The following is a 16,597-nucleotide window of genomic DNA, read 5'->3' on the forward strand; positions in this document are numbered from 1 at the left end:
GTAAATTTGCTAAAGGCAAGGAAAGCACGGACAGCCATCGCTGTCAGAAAGAGACCTAATGAAAGAAAATACAAAACTCGCCCGACACGGTGGCAAAAGAAGGCCGCGTTCTGCGGGGTTTTCGTGGCTGAAAGCGGCGCTACTTTGTGCGCGCGGTGGAGGGGGTTAGCCGTTCACTCCGGGGGGGGTGGGGTGGGTTGGTATCAGTGCGCGGGTGGGTAGGCGCGCAGCGGCCCGGATCCTGTTTCCCCTCCCCCCCATCTCCCGCCCGCTGTGTTGTGGTGGCGGCTGAAGCTTTGCGATAGCAACGGCGGCGACCTAACGGCTCACTCGTCCCACCTGCCTACTTACCCACTCACCGGCCGCGACTGCAGCTCAGACAGGACCGCCCGTACGTCCTGATCCGCCCCCGGGTTCACCCGCAGCTGTGGATGCCGGAGCGCAACCTGTGACAAGAGCGGATCTGAAGCGAGTCGAGCGGCGTCCTCACCATGTCCATGAAGCAGGCCGGCAGTAGAAAGCCTGGCAGCGGCCTGGGCGCCACTGGTACCGGTGGAGGCAACAGGCAGTCCGGCGGCAGGTAATAACACACACATACACCCCTTCCTTCGTTGCTTGGCCTCGCATCGCCAGGCCCCGCGTTTATCCTTCAACGTTGCCGGGCCGGCGTGAAGCGGACGCGCAGAAGCTTTGCTCGGGCCTAGTGCTTCGGGCCTAACGTAGCGGCCTACCACCAAACGTGGACCTGGCACTGGCTGTCGAAGGGCAGGCAGGTGAACGTCCGTTGCCCACAAGCGACTTTTGAACTAAAAGACTAAAGATACAGATTAACAAATACAGAGGGAGATTGCTTGGTGGAATTCCTTACGGTAAACCTATTACCGAATTTACTGCTGGCTGTTAACTCTCAAAGTTTCTAAAACCTTAAAAAATTTTCATCACAGGAAAGGTAATTAAAAAAAAAATCAACTCCTCTTCAAGTGATGTCATAAGCAAAATATTTGCAGAAAGTGTAAGATGACATTTTAAGTATTGGCCGCGTTTTTTAATGTGGCTTGCTGTAAAATGGTACTAATGAAATGAATGACATTCAGACCAAAATAATCTTTACATCTATAATGCATTTCTGATCGAGCCAAAATAGTAGTAGTTTATTGATTATTGACAGCGAAATGTGAACAAAGATGTTAAACTTTTATTTATTCAAGTTGGTGATTGATTTGTGTTGTATACTCTAACGTGGTACAATGTTGATGTATTGTAAAATATTGTACAAATTGTTTTTGTTTTAACAATTAACATACATTATACTGTTTATCAAAAAAAATCGTGGGCAAATGTAAGCTTTTATGGTGCAATAGTTGCTGATTTTGCAATGTAATCAATTTACCTCTGTTTCCTCTTTACGACGTGATTAATTAAACAGGTTTTAAATTAACTTTGAAAGAGTCTTGTGTTTAGAGCCATGTTCACTATCTCAGGTAATCCCAAATAACTTTTTAGGCAATGAGGTGTTTTCTAAAATGTTGTCGTGCTATGGTATAGAATTATTGTGTTTAGTTTTCATCTGTCCTCACATTGGTCTAAATAAGTAAACAATAATTATTGCATTAAGTACTTTCAGAAGTTTTGATATGAAAGATTTAAAAAGTTATTTAATTGGAGTTTTGATACTGCCCATGTTGTCTGCAGTGACGTTTCTTACCTCCAGCAAGCTGTTGGAAATGGTGGATTAGATTTGAGTTTCCTTTTTCACATAATGATTAGATTCTCTATGTACATTGGTTCATGTCTGGTGCCTTATTCATTCAATAACTGCTTATATTAGACCTTTCAATTTGGTAAAACATTCCAAGATGATTCAAACCATTGATGTACTTTGTTTTTAGGCTTGGCTGGGAGATATTAGGGCAGATGACCAAAGAAGTTGGTCAAAGGGTTAAGTTTGCAGGATTTAAAGAGAAAAGTAGCAAGCCTTAGGAGGGATTATATTGTTAAAATCCTTGGCTACTGAAGTTGTGGCCACCAGTAATGGAGTAATTGAGGAAAGCCAGGGGATTTGAATTGCAGTAGTGATATCTCAGATGATTAGGGCGAATGAGATTAGTATTAGGGAGAGGGGGAATCCACAAACGGATTTAGAAGGAGGATGAGTTTCCAGAATTGATATTTTCAAGATCAATGCAATATTGGACCTGGAACCAGTGATGGGTGAATGAGACCTTGGTACAAACAAGCACACGAACAGCAGCGTTTTCAGTAAGATTTGCGTATGATGAGAATGGCAGCAATTGTATTTATGATGAGAATGGCAGCAACTGTATTGTAGTATGAAGGCTAATAGTAACAATGTTACAGAAGTGTAATTGAGTAGCATACGAACTGAGATAAGATTATTAAAAGGTGGGAATGGATCAATGTTGTAATAATACAGGTCTACGTTGCAAAGTTTATTTTGAGATCAGATGTGATATCAAATTCAGCCGAAGGTGGTTGTCGGGGAGAGGCGTGGTGTTTGTAGCTAGAGAATAATTTCTGGCAGGAACTAGTGTGCAGACTTTGGTCTTAATATGTAATTGGAGGAAAACTGTTCTTGTACTGGATGCACAACAGGAAGTCTGACACTTTGGAGGTGATGGAGCTAGATTCAACAGATGGAATTTCCCTTGGTTTATCGATGACATTTCTGACAAGGTGCACCATGATGAGAAGTGGGAGGGGGGTCCCCTAGGATAAATTCTTGAAGAATGCAGGGGAGTAGTAGGTTACCTGGGATTACAAGGAGGTCTGAGGAGGCCAATGAAGGTGACTAGCTGTGTGGGTGCAATTCCACCATATGCATTACAATGTAAAGGGATATTTGAAGGTGCGATTAGCTGGGTCAAAAGGTTGAGAAAGTTACGGAGACATAAATTACTTTGTCATTGTCACATAAGCTGTCATTTGTGACATGCAATGAATGATATTTAGCAACTTATTCATTACTTTTGTGTGCATATGACTGACATTGTCAGGGATCATGGATTTACATTTGTATGTCTGCTACTACTTTTAAGAAAAATTTGTATGTCTGAATTTAACTCGGAGGGCCTTCAACCAGGGTGAGATTTGTTGAAACATCTGTAGTGTTGCTTATTATTAATCATATTACTGAAACTCTCATCTTGTACGTATATATATTTGTATGTTCCCAAAATACAGCCAAAACGGTGCACACTAGCGCAACAATTTTAGGCCCACCGTACTCACCATTCGCCTGCGGCGTGCATTGATCAAGTTTCATTACATTTTTAAAGTGATTAACTTAATAAATGCGCTTTCCCCTCCCCTGTGCAGCAGCACCGGGAGGATGCCCCTTCCTCCCGTGGTGCAGCACGGATCGTCCTCCCGTGGTGCAGCGCGGCATCAGAGAAAAGGTGAAACAAGATGGCCGCCGGCAGGACCAACATGCCGCTTTCCTGCTGCTGGCCGTCACGATGGCCACCCGGGGCCGGGGTGAGTGGCTCCCTCTCCCCCCTCGCTCGGTCCCGGGGGAGACTCCCCGGCCGGCAACGGGTCCATGGGTCGTCAGTTGGGGGAGGGTTGCCGAAGAGGTTTGGACCCACCGGGTCCACGGGTCGTCTAGTTATTTGTAACATCAGAGTCTCTAATTTGGCACGTGTACAATCTGCGGGTTTTGTGAATGATTTGCTTGATTTTTGAATGTACCTTCTAATCACTTAGGTGATTTAGATTAAAAACCCTGTTATTAAAAAAACTCAAGTTAGAAGTACTGTGTAAATATTTGCTAAATCTGCATTTACATGCTGAACTAAGATCAAGTGCATTAAGAAATAACTCATTTAGTGCTTTACAAATGTGTCCCAGACCATTTCACAGTGAATAACATACAGTGCTTATGAATAGGAGACACTTGTAATATAGGGAGCCAATCTGTTCACTGAAGCATTTTAAGCAATGAGATAAATAACCAGGTAATCTGAGTATTGCCAATTGTAGTATAACATGGCTGGGATATTGAGTCCTCTGCTTCTCTTTATATGTGGGATTTTTGCATGCACTTTGAGAAAGCGATGTAGTTTGTTTGCCTTCCACCTGGCACAGCACTATGCCTAGATTGTTAAATTGCTAGAGTTTATTTTTGAACATATTTGCTGACTGGTGAGTAAAAAATATACCATCAGCTAAAGTATTTAGCATTCTCCCCCCCCCAATTTTTGTATCACGCTAGCTAATAATATTTCATGCCCCCTTCTGGCCCTCTAAATTCCATGCTTGAGTTCTTTCATGCTTTCTTTGTATCGGAAATCACCCCATGTCTTAATAACTGGCAGAGCAGGCTTGAAGATCTACTAATTTCTTATTTATGGAGAGAATCTACTTTATGTATGCTAGAGTGGAGAACCTTTTGCTGTTGCTAGATCAGTTTGGGTATTAACACATGGCCAACATGCATTGGTTAGTCAATTTACACACATGCGCACGATTCTCGGTCAGTTGTGTGTTTCAGCAAATTAGGCTGCTTCTATATGAGAGAAGTGTTAATGTTTCTAGTCAAGGGCTTTTTTATCAGAAAGAGGGAGAGCAGTTTTAAGTTGCAGAGTGGGAGAAGAGGGAAAGTATTAAGGGGAAAATCAAAGATGGCAGGCAGGAGAGATTAAATAATAAAGGTTGTTAGTATAAGTAACCCATGTCCAGATTACCTGAAAATGCAGAACAATTAAGAATGGAATTAGGAATGCTGGCATAGAAATGCTGATTATTTGAAATTGTTGAACTTAATTTTAAATCCACAGGCAATAAAGGTGATTTTCTTTGACTAAAATAATTTCATTAATAGAAATGCTGATTATTTGAAATTGTTGAACTTAATTTTAAATCCACAGGCAATAAGGGTGATTTTCTTTGACTAAAATAATTTCATTAATTATAACAAAAACAGAAAATATTGGAAATGCTCAACAGGTCAGGCTGCATCTATGGAAAGATAATCTTTCCAGGTCAAGGACTCTTTGTCAGTAAGATTTTCACTAATTCTAAATCATTGTCCAGTGTCTTACAATTGTGAAAGGTGTTATAACAATGTGATTTTTTTTTCTTTATTAAAATTTTGCTTGTCAAACTAATGTATTTCATATTATGTGAGGTTTAAAATTAGGGGAGGGGGCATGTGAGTGCTGTCCAAATAGAACAGTGCCTTAGTGAAAAGGTGAACTGGCAAAAATGAGTTTGTGACACTTGGGTGGAAATGAAAAGGTATACATTCTCCTTTCCTGTTGCATTAAATCCAGAAGTTAGGATTAATCCATGATTGCCCAATTAGCAGTTTTATAAATATTATCATAGAGCTTGCCTATTGTACAATTTTAATTTCTGTGGTAATGCTTGTGTATTTTCAACAGCATTGCCATCATGATGTCACTAATGACTACTCATCACACCACATTGTCCAGTTTGTATAAAGACTTAAAAGACTTGCATTTTGAATTTTCAGCAGATAAAATCATGGCTTGCTATGATACTCAAAACTATCATGCATTTGAAGACTTTATGAATTATAGTCCAGAAAAGCCAATGATACATTGAAATTTATCAGGATAATGCAGAATTAAATATAATTATTTCTGTAGCATTGATTCAAAAGCAAATTGCCACAGACAAGGAATCTGAATGAAAATGTTGGAACTGCCCACCACTCAGACAGGTTCTGTAAGGGCAAAGAAAAATGATATGGGCCAGAATCTGGTGAATTTGCCTCTTGCCTTTAATGGGCCTGACCCCATATGGAAAGCACAGTGGTGGAATGGCGTGACATATGTCCATTTGTACTGTGGATCCATGCAAGTTCAGAATTTGCGCAAAATAGGTGAACGTGAGCAGGTCCCCCTGCGCACGCCCACCATGATTTGGTCCTTTTTTAGCCTCAATTGTCAGTGGTATAATGTCGATGCAAGAACCAGCAGATGCTGGAAATTTGGAGCAAAAAAACAATGCTGGAGGAACTCAGCAGGTCGAACATCATCTATGGGAGGAGGGGAAGAGGAAGGAATTGTTAACATTTCAGGTCTGCTGCTTGAAGTCATGCAGTGAGTGGACCCTGCAGAAGGCAGAAAGGGATGGGAAGTGGAGGTTGTGGCTAATGGTGGGGTCTAATTACAGCTGGTGGAAGTGGCTAAATGTGATATGCGGAGGCTAGTTGGGTGAAAGGTGAAGACTAGGGGAACTCTAACTCTTTGAGATTTAACACCCCATTTTACCACTGGGTGGCGCCGTCAGCGATGGCAGCCTTGTCAACAGTCTGTCTTCGTCTTTTTGTTATTTTTAGTGTGTTTTAAAAAGTTTGTGTTAATGTCCTCTGGTTTGTTTTATGTGGGGGAGGTGGTCGGGAGAAACTTTTTTTCAATCTCTTACCCTGCCGGAGGTGCAATTGTTTTCCGGATCGTTTCTCCGGTCGCTCTGCGGCCTATCATGGAATTGGAGGCCTTGCTCGAGACTCGCTTTGAGCCCCACCACGGGGCCGTGGACCTACCAAGGCCTGTGATCCCTTGCCTGGGATCGATGCTCCAACCGCGGCCTGCGGATTTCACCATCGATGTGCGCGCAGTCTCGGGTAGAGACCGATGTTGGGAAGCTCCAAAGTCGCAGAAGGTTCAACTAGTCCCGACCCTGGGTCCAATCGCCCGGCGAGGGGAGCTGAGATTCCCCGATGCGGGAGCTTGGTCGCCCCGATGCGGAGGGCCCGACTGCCAGCTAAGGGAGCCAAGGTCATCCCGTGGAAGGCTCGAGGCTCCCGACCATGGGAGAACAAAGAAGGGAAGAGATTTAACTTTTTTTTTGCCATCACAGTGAGGAATGTGGAGGAGTCACTGTGGTGGATGTTTATGTTAAAATGTATTTTGTGTGTCTTATTGCTTTTTGTTGGTAGGACTGTTTGGCAAATCAAATTCCTCGTATGTTGCAAAACATACTTGGCTAATAAAGTATGATTATGATTAAGTGATACGATTCATGTCTTTAATTCACTCCCCTTGCTTCTCCTGTGGTAATATTTAGCTTTCTTTGCTGCATGATGCCTAAAATCCTTAGAACCTGGCTTCTGAAGATATCTCCTGGAATAGTTCATGTGGGAATTAGACATGACCTGGCAAAATCCAACATCCCAGCAGCGTACAAAGTACGAGTGTGAAAGACTGCATGTATCTTGTCAAAAGATTTTTAATCAATGGTGGGTCGTTTTGTTGCAAAGGTCTGCAAATGGCTCTTCCTGTGGAAGCATTCCTCAAATTCATTGCAGCTTGATTGAAGGACCATATTAAGAATGGGACTAGAAATGAATCTTTTGAAGCATCCAGAGAATTGGCCTCCACTACCTTCTGAGGCAGAGAATTCCACAGATTTACAACTCTCTGACTGAAAAAGTTTTTCCTCATCTTTGTTCTAAATGGCCTACCCCTTATTCTTAAACTGTGGCCCCTGGTTCTGGACTCCCCCAACATTGGGAACATGTTTCCTGCCTCTAATGTGTCCAATCCCTTAATAATCTTATGTTTCAATAAGATCCCCTCTCATCCTTCTAAATTCCAGCGTATACAAGCCTAGTTGCTCCAGTCTTTCAACATATGACAGTCCTGCCATTCCGGGAATTAACTTAGTGAACCTACGCCCTCGATAGCAAGAATATCCTTCCTCAAATTTGGTGACCAAAACTGCACATCAGTGTCCAGGTGCGGTCTCACTAGGGCCCTGGAAAACTGCAGAAGGACCTCTTTGCTCCTATACTCAACTCCTCTTGTTATGAAGGCCAACATTCCATTGGCTTTCTCCACTGCCTGCTGTACCTGCATGCTTTCTTTCAGTGACTGATGCACTAGGACACCCTGATCTCATTTTAGCAGCTAACAATAACTCGTAAACCAGTGTAGTCAAATTTGATATTCTGCTTCCTATTACAAGCAACTCAAGTAGATTTTGTTGTTCTAGGTTCTCTTACATTTTTATATAAATTAAAAGTCTGGGTAAGACTATGACTTGGAACTTTCAGTAGTTCGTGATGTTAATTGGCAGAAATCTGCCAAACCCGTGCAAAAATGGTGGTTTTGAGTGTAAATCCCAACCAGCACAGACTCTTTTAAAGAAAACCTTCCATGGAAATTGGCCATGGCTTCATACTGAAATAATAACTGGGGTTTCCAATGGATCTATTATTTGCAAACTGTTGCTAGACATTGATCAAAAAATGTTCTAACAATAATGTAACTAATTTTCAGCTCAGTTAATAACATTTTTAAGTGCAATTTGTACACTGATTGCACCTAAACTCTTGCCCTTTGTTTGCTTTGTTAAATATTCAATACTTTTGAATTTTTGCTTCTTACACAAATTTGCAGACATTTGGCAAATGTTGCCAATGATTTAGATTTTTTTATTTTACTGTACTAGACACATTAATCTGGATTTATGTTTTATGCCATATTTTGATATGGAATATTATTCTAATGTGCAGTAGTGCCCTGGGGCCCCTGCACATTTAAGGAAACGCTTGGGACTTGTTTATCTACCTTACAAGAAGTGCCATACTTTTAAAATTGATATATATTCTTTTATAAAAAAAAAGTAAATCAGATCAGAGATATACCCCCCCACCATGACCCTTGGGTCCCAGGATCTCATTGTAATTTAGATGTCTTTTCAATTGTGATTTTCAATTAAGAATTTATAAATTGGCACCATGGTGAAAATTCGTTACTTGCTTGGAGTGCTATTGGAAATTCTTTGAAAGTAAATACATGATGCACATCTAGTTGTCCAGATCCCTTGACGATCTGGGCCTTTTTCTACGGATTTTATATTTTCCCCTTTTCCTCAATGAAATTAGAGATGATTGTGTGCAAGTTGCCCACCATGATTTTAATTATCTTTGTTCGCATTTAAAGCTGCCAATCTCCATAAGGGCCAGGCTGTATATTAATCAAGGATATGTATATATATTAGACCAAGTTGTCCCTTTGGGCCCATTCCTCGTAGAGCGGGGACAGGGAAGGGGAGAGGGTGTACCTGAGGAGCCCTGGACCCAAAGTCTGTCCTGCATTGGTATAGCACCCACCGCCCCCCACTCTATCCCCCCCTCTTCTCCCCACTGACCGACTCCATTCCCCCTTCGCACCCCCACTTGCCCCTCCCCTGCCCCCACTCCCCCCAGCCCTGCCTCCACCCCCATTCCCCCCTCCCCACCCCTATTTCCCCCCTCCCCACTCTTTCACCACTATTTCCCCCCTCCCCCCGCTGCATATAACGGCCAATCCTAGCCGAGCTGGGATTACTCGCGACGGGTGTGGGGGAGAGGAGAGGAGAGGGGAGCCCCTGATTGCGGGCGGACGGCTCCGCTAACGGCGTCCATCTTGTTTGTGCGAGGGAGGAGAGAGGCCGTGCGTATGGTGCCATATGGTGGGGAGGGGGGTGGGGAGAGAGGAGTGAGGGGAGCCCCGATTGCGGGCGGGCGGCTCCGCTAACGGCGTCCATCTTGTTTGTGCGAGTGAAGAGAGTCCGTGCGTGCCATATGGTGATGTCATACGCACAGCACCCCTTGGAAAAATGTGTTTAGAAATTAGATTTTTGAACTTTAAAATGTCTAACTTAAAAAATATAAGACCAATTTAAATGAAACTTGTTATAAACAGTCGCTGCGAGAGTGGTGATTAAGGTGGCGCAAAAATTGTATATATATATATACAAAAATTGTGTGTATATATATATATATATATATATATACATATATATACAAGATCTGCGTTTTAGTGGTGTATAGATAGATAGATAGATAGATAGATGAATATAAAATATCTTGGAATTTAAAATGTTCTTAACATGCAACTGTATACAATGCAATCTTTCATGACTGAAGTCAAACAATGTGCAGAAGCTGAAGAGACAAGGCACTACAGATGTTGTTTTTCAAAAAAGACTGTGCTGGAGTAACTCAGCGGGTTGGGCAGCATCTTTGGAAAACATGGATATGTGATATTTTAGGTTGGGACACTTCCTCAGTCTGAAGTCGAGTCCCGATCCATGTCATCTATCCATTTTCTCCAGAAGTTGCTCCAGTACTTTTTTTTTTTGTGCTGTACCTAATCCCTTCACGGTCTAAAGAGCACAGTGAATTCTAATTTTTTTTTAATTGATAAAGGTTAGACTTTCCAAAATCATTGTGCTAGTTAAATGCCAGGTGAATCTTTTCTTAAGCTTTTTTTGAGATTCACAATCATATGTAAAGGAGCAAACATTTGATGCTCTTTTAAATTATACATAATCAAGGAATCCTTCAAACAGTACTGGAATTTTTCTCCCCAAACTTAATTATCTGTTTTCTACATTCTTTGAGGTGTTTATTCTGAGACCAGAGGAGTCCATTAGGCTCGTTGGATTCATGTCAACTTCCAAAAGACATATCCAATTAACCCCATTTCCCCCCTTTCATTTCCTTGTATCCCAGTAATTTATTCTCTCAAGCATGTCCATCTGCTCTCTTTGAATTCTTTGTGCTATCAATTTACACTACAGTAATATTTTATATGAACCAATTACATTTGAATATGGGCGGAAGCCAGCGCACTTGGTGGAAAACCATGTGGTCATGGAACGATTATTCAAACTCCTGAGGCCCGTATTTATTGCCCATTGCTGATTGCACTGAGTGGCTCGATAGGCCATTGAAGAGTCAGCCACATTGCCATTAGTCCAGAGATGTGTGTAGGCCAAACTGAGTTAAAGGTGGCAGATTTCCTTCCCTGAAGGATATTAATAAATCAGTCTGAAGAAGGGTCTTGACCCGAAACGTCGCCCATTCCTTCTCTCCTGAGATGCTGCCTGACCTGCTGAGTTACTCCAGCATTTTGTGAATAAATACCTTCGATTTGTACCAGCATCTGCAGTTATTTTCTTACAATAAATCAAATGGTTATCATTACCAAGAATACACTTCAGATTTTAGAGAGCCACCTAGTCCGTGCCGACCAGCGATCAACCCATACACTAACTATCCTACACACTAGGGGCAATTTACAATTTTATTGATGCCAATTAACCTACAAACCCATACTACTTTGGAGTGTGAGAAGAAACCGGAACTCCCGGAGAAATCCCACACGGTCACTGGGAGAACGTACAAATTCTCAGGATTGAAGAATTGAACCCAGGTCTCTGGCGCTGTAGGGCGGCAGCTCTACTGTTAGCCACTGTGGTCTAGATAGTCCTTTTTTTCTCTTCAAATTCCAGATTTTCATTGTAATACATTTTGGTCACTGGCTTGTCAATCGGGCCAAGCTTCTGGCTGACTATTCCGTTAATTTATGAACTATTATCCTGCTTTCATGAAGAAGATATCGCTGATTTACTTCTAGGACTCCATGACTATGATTGACCTGGCTCTAATTTCAACTTTTGTGTCCCATTGGTTCGACGATCCTTAACACTTTTTGGAGAACCAGGATGTATAATCACAGTTGTAGAGCAACAAAATCCAAAGCTACTTATAAAGACCATTAAGACTGGAGTCAATTGGTTATTTGGCCATAAGTAGTGAAAGTTAGGCATTATTATAAACTAATCGCTGTTCTTGTGTTCCCCATTAGTTCTGTTTAACATATGTATCATCAATATTTTACCACCAATTGTAGGGGCTGGGAGTACTCTAATTTTTATTGGACATTCCTTGATGGTTAAAGTGTTTGTTGTTTAGCCAGGCTCCTTTAATCCATGATAACATTACGAGTTGTAATATCAACCAACAGTACCATTCTTAGTAAAGACATTGTTGGGCAGGCTGCATTATTTGACTGTAAAAGCAGATACTTAAGTTTGATTTATGTTGTGATACGTTTGAGGGATGTGTCTGAAACAATTGCAGCAAGCTCCCTAACTGCTGAGAATCTCCCAGCCATGGAGAAGGAGCCCTTGGGACGATGTTGAGAACCTCAAGACCATGCATCTGAAACACAGAGACCCTATGTAAATGTTTGAAGGAGTGGACCATCACAGACACTCCTCCCCATCAACCACCAGCTGCTCCAGCCATTGTCCTCATTATTCACTTTAGAACTCTCAAAACCTGAGCATGTAAGTCGTGCTCGTTCCTGGGACAAACAAAGAAGTCAATTATCAGAATATTGGTATACAATAACACATCTTGATATGCAGGCAATGTATTTGCTTAACATAGCTGTTTTGTGCATTGAGTACAGTTTAACAAAAGTATTGCAATAATTCAGATCACAACAGTTGTCAAATTGGGATATAGCTGTGGGGCCCAACATATAGTACCAGTGAGTTACATGCATACATGCTCACTGCTCTTTGACCCACACATAATGACAGTACTCATGGATGGAGCACAGGGATTTCCTTTCATGTACATCAATAATGAGGCTGTACGCTCTTGATTCAGTGTGAAATGTGATAAAATCAGGTGGTTAACTGATGATGATCAGTGAACAGGAATCTGAATTTTCCAGTGCTGAAACAAATTTAGATTCAATTTTAGTATTATTCTTCACTGAATTTCGCCTGCCACCTCAGTTATCAAACGATTGTTCTGGAGATTCCTGATAAATTTGAGTATATAATATGGTGGGTACTAAACATATCTCTGGATTAATAACCAAGGCACCTGCATTCTAGTTGGGTAACTTAACTGTTTTTGTTAGATCAGAAAATGACGAAACAACATTGGGGGACTCTTTTCATAGAATGTGATTCAAGCAGGTGAACAAAGTCCTATCTATCATTGCCATCAATATTTTGTGAATGAATAGTAAAACATTAACCTTGTACAAGGATTTCAAAGATTTCTGTTTCCTAGATGTTGCAAGGCAGAGCACAAACAATTCCATTCCGTAACAAAAAATGTTGTCATTTGCAATGATTTGCTCAAAATTGATAAGGCGACTATTGTAGATTTTTATTGGTACTGAAAAATCTTGCTCATTAGATGAGTTCTATCTATTAGTAAAATAAAATGCATGCTTTTAGGAGTAAAATATTTTTTATTGTGAAAGCAATGAGATATAATGTTTGAATTTTGTTCAGTTCTATTTGGAAGGAATTATAGATGATTATTGCTGTTGCTTCTGATCCTAACATGAATATTCTGATGTTGTTGCAGAGGACGCAGCAGTGGAAAAGGACCTCCACAGCCTACAGTAAGTATAGTGATTTATTTGTTAACATTTTATGTTGATTTAATTTTTTTTTAAGGTATTCAAAAAATAGTTACGATTTAATGAATTCCATGAGTAGGTGAAGATAATTAAGTTGATTGCCATTGATTCAGCTTGTAATTGGATATTGGTAACTTAGAGTGAATGAGTTCCCTTGTTTCCATCAACTGAATGTTTTGCCTGGCTAATTTAAATTACAAATGTGGGTGTCCAATTGGAAATCAGTCTTCTGTGAAGCTAGGTTTTATTTCAAGTAATGTTCTAAACTTTGGTGCAATGGCAAATTTGTTCTCTAGGCTTTAGCAGAGGTCATTCGTTTTGCACGAGAAAGATAATTACTGGTTTTAGAAAGAAGCTAAAGGAGAAAATAAAATCATCAAATGCATTTTATTTTGTAATTAATAAATATAAAAGCTTTCAATTTTATAATTGGCAAAATAGATATCAAAAGCTATGCAGCTGAACTCTGCCCTTTATTTTGTTTCCTGTTCAGAAAATATAGCAGTGCTGTGCATGTTTAGAAAATGATTGATTACAAGCTATTTATGGTCTTAATGTGCTTCCATCCAAAGTTGCATGGAGAGAAGTAAGAATCAATAATGCTACCATCTTAAGTCTTGGTTTGTATTTTATTTTCCCCTACATCCACTTACCCTGCATGTTGTCAAGATCCCCATAGAGATATAAGTATTTGTGAGGAAGGGATGAGTGTAAAGCTGCCATTTATCTGCAAGCAGTGTTTATAAGGGAAAGATGCTGCATGTTGTGGTGTTACTGGACATTAGACATGATGGTATTCTAGTGGCAGTAGTACGCTCTTGTCGGACAAATATAACATTCTATGAAATGACTCGCCGGTTGCAGTGACGTGTGTGTACTTGAGTCTCAGTGTTTAATTCTGTGCCGACTACGGAAGATTTACTGATTTAACTATCTTGTGATACTGACAAAATTAACGAGTGAAATTTTAGACAAACAATAACACTTCTACCAGTGAACATTTGAAATGATACTGTGAAATGTTTAACTCTGAAATTATTTTTTATTATATATGTTAATGTATAATTACATTATGTAATTTTATTTATTACATCATCATAAACAAAATGCTGGATGAACTCAGCAGGTCAGGTAACATCTCTGGAGAGAAATGGAAAATTTATATTTTGAGTCTAGACCTTGCCTCCCTAAACTAGTGACAGAAGAACGGTCCCAACTCAAAGCGTAGACTGTCCACTTCCCTTTACTGATGTTGCCTGCCCCACTGAGTTTCTCCAGCAGTTTTTTGCTCAAGATGATCTCCAATCTTGTGTGTACATTGCCATAAAGACACTAAAGACATTAGCAAATGTAAGCAGTCTAGTTTGCAGTCTGAAATTATTCTTAATGTGTACTGTTTTGTGGAAACAAATTTAGTGGTAATTTGTAAGAGAAAACGTTTGAAATGCACTAGTGAGGAGTACCTGTATATTACAGAATTGTTCATGAAAAGTGATGTGTGATAATTCGATTTATGAAAGAAATTGATAATGCCAACAAATGGAAAATGTTTCTATTTGTGGAGGGCTAAAACTAAGGACAGCAATATATGATAGTCAAAACAAAGTCTGCAGAGTTATACTATGCAAAGCTTGCCAGTACTTGTGAATACCATTCGTTCACTTAGGCCAACGCGACATAAACATGTGGGGGAAAAGGAATACAAGGCAAAGAACAAATTCAGGCAAAAGCTTGTTGGTCCTAATAGCTATTTCATTACTGTACCATGTATTTAATACCAAAATGTCCATGTTGTAACGGTTAGTTATTTGAAAAAAGCATATCGTGTCTACAGAATGTGAGTGCAAGGTAAGCTTTGAACCATAAGCTATGAATGTTCATAAAATGGATAATTTTCTATACTGTGATCAGTTGGCTCTTTGCGGATGACTGCATAACAAAGCTTGTAAAGAATCAGCAATCCTATTGCTTACCACTGCATAAGCAGTATAATTGCACGTGATTCAAATAGAAATTGGAAACAAAACTGGTACATGCTTAGCACAGTGAGTGGGAGTGTCTTCTAGCATAACTGTCAATAGAGGTATTTATTGCTATGCTGGCAGATATGGGGCAAGTCACATTTATCACATCAAATGTAAAACCAAGAGTTTGTATAGCATTTATGATCATAAGAAAATATTGATGAATGAATTTATATCAATAATAATTTTGAGTTGAACAAACTTAACATTCAAAGAAGACAGATTAAAATGCTAAGAGGGATGATCAGCCAACCCCAAATTAATTATAATTGTAAACAAATTGCTCAAGGATGTTTTGGAAAATTAAAACAAGCATAGTTACAGTGTTTAGAAATCTAGACTTTAACTTAAAAGAACAATTGAAAGAGTTTATGGTGATAGACTTCCCCCCAACCCACAATCAGTCTCTAATTATTAATACTTCGTTTCTGAGGCAAGAATGAACCATAATGTCAGGCTGTCAGGATATGCAGCACTGCTTTTACTCAAAAATTCCAGTAGGCAAACGTATGAGTACTTTAGGTGCAGCTTGTTTTATTAACCTATCTGAGACATTGTCATACTTTGTTTTCAATTTTACTTTTTTTTTTGGCATATTGATTTAGGATGAAGTAAATTGCCCAGAGTGAAGTTCAAATTCTTGTAGTAATCTCAAAGGTCATTAAAATATATCCTTAAGCACATGGATCAGCATTTGTAAACTCCAAGTAATCATATTTCCAGGTGTTCAAGCTCTGAAATGAAAAGATTTTCCACTAGGCAATGTTAACTTCAAACAGGTTTCATTATTTTTAATAATTTGCTGTTTACACAACAATGTAAAATCTTTGAAGATAGTGTGCCAATTTAATTGCATGAGTTGGAGACTAACCTAGAAGGTGCATATACTGTTTTTTTGGTCTCCGAACTGGGCACTAAACTAGGCAATATTGCAATGAAACAGGACATTCAGCCAGCCTATCATTGTTGCAGTAGGCTCCAACTGTGTTTTTTCTCTATTCCCTCCTTCCTCATACATTAGTCCAGTTTCCCTTAAATTGAATCATAGTGTTTTCTCTACCCACACCCTTTGGCAGGGAGTTCTACATATCAACATTCTTTGGGCAAAGCAGGTTCTTCTAATTCCTGATTTCTTGGTGACTTTTGTTGATGGTTTCTTTTTGCTCCTCCCTATATGGAAATATACTCTCTGTATCCTTTTGTTTTATTGACCTCTTGGGTTACTCAACAGCCCCCCTTTCTCAGGAGTAAAGGAACAACCTATTCATCCCTCATATTTCCTGTGTTGTAAATCTCTGCATCCCCACAATTGCTTCTATAATCCTTTCATAATATAGCAAGAGAAGGCACGTATTCCAAGTG

The 16,597-nt window shown here is 40.0% G+C and overlaps 1 protein-coding gene across 8 annotated transcripts in view; it reads left to right on the forward strand.

Moving 5' to 3' along the window:
* The first annotated feature begins 224 nt into the window (after positions 1–224).
* The window catches only part of atxn2 (ataxin 2), an 81,451-nt gene continuing 65,078 nt past the window's right edge, over positions 225–16,597 (forward strand). For 3 of the 8 annotated variants that reach the window (XM_078421581.1, XM_078421585.1, XM_078421586.1), the window contains exons 1-2: positions 225–580; positions 13,157–13,193. In XM_078421581.1, coding sequence (XP_078277707.1) covers positions 492–580; positions 13,157–13,193 — 126 coding nt within the window. In that variant the 5' untranslated portion in view covers positions 225–491. The remainder of the gene's footprint in view (positions 581–13,156; positions 13,194–16,597) is intronic. The other 5 variants (XM_078421578.1, XM_078421580.1, XM_078421583.1 and 2 more) reach the window with 2 other exon arrangements.

Source organism: Rhinoraja longicauda, chromosome 25 (assembly GCF_053455715.1).
Source record: "Rhinoraja longicauda isolate Sanriku21f chromosome 25, sRhiLon1.1, whole genome shotgun sequence".
In the NCBI taxonomy this organism is placed as follows: domain Eukaryota; kingdom Metazoa; phylum Chordata; class Chondrichthyes; order Rajiformes; family Arhynchobatidae; genus Rhinoraja; species Rhinoraja longicauda.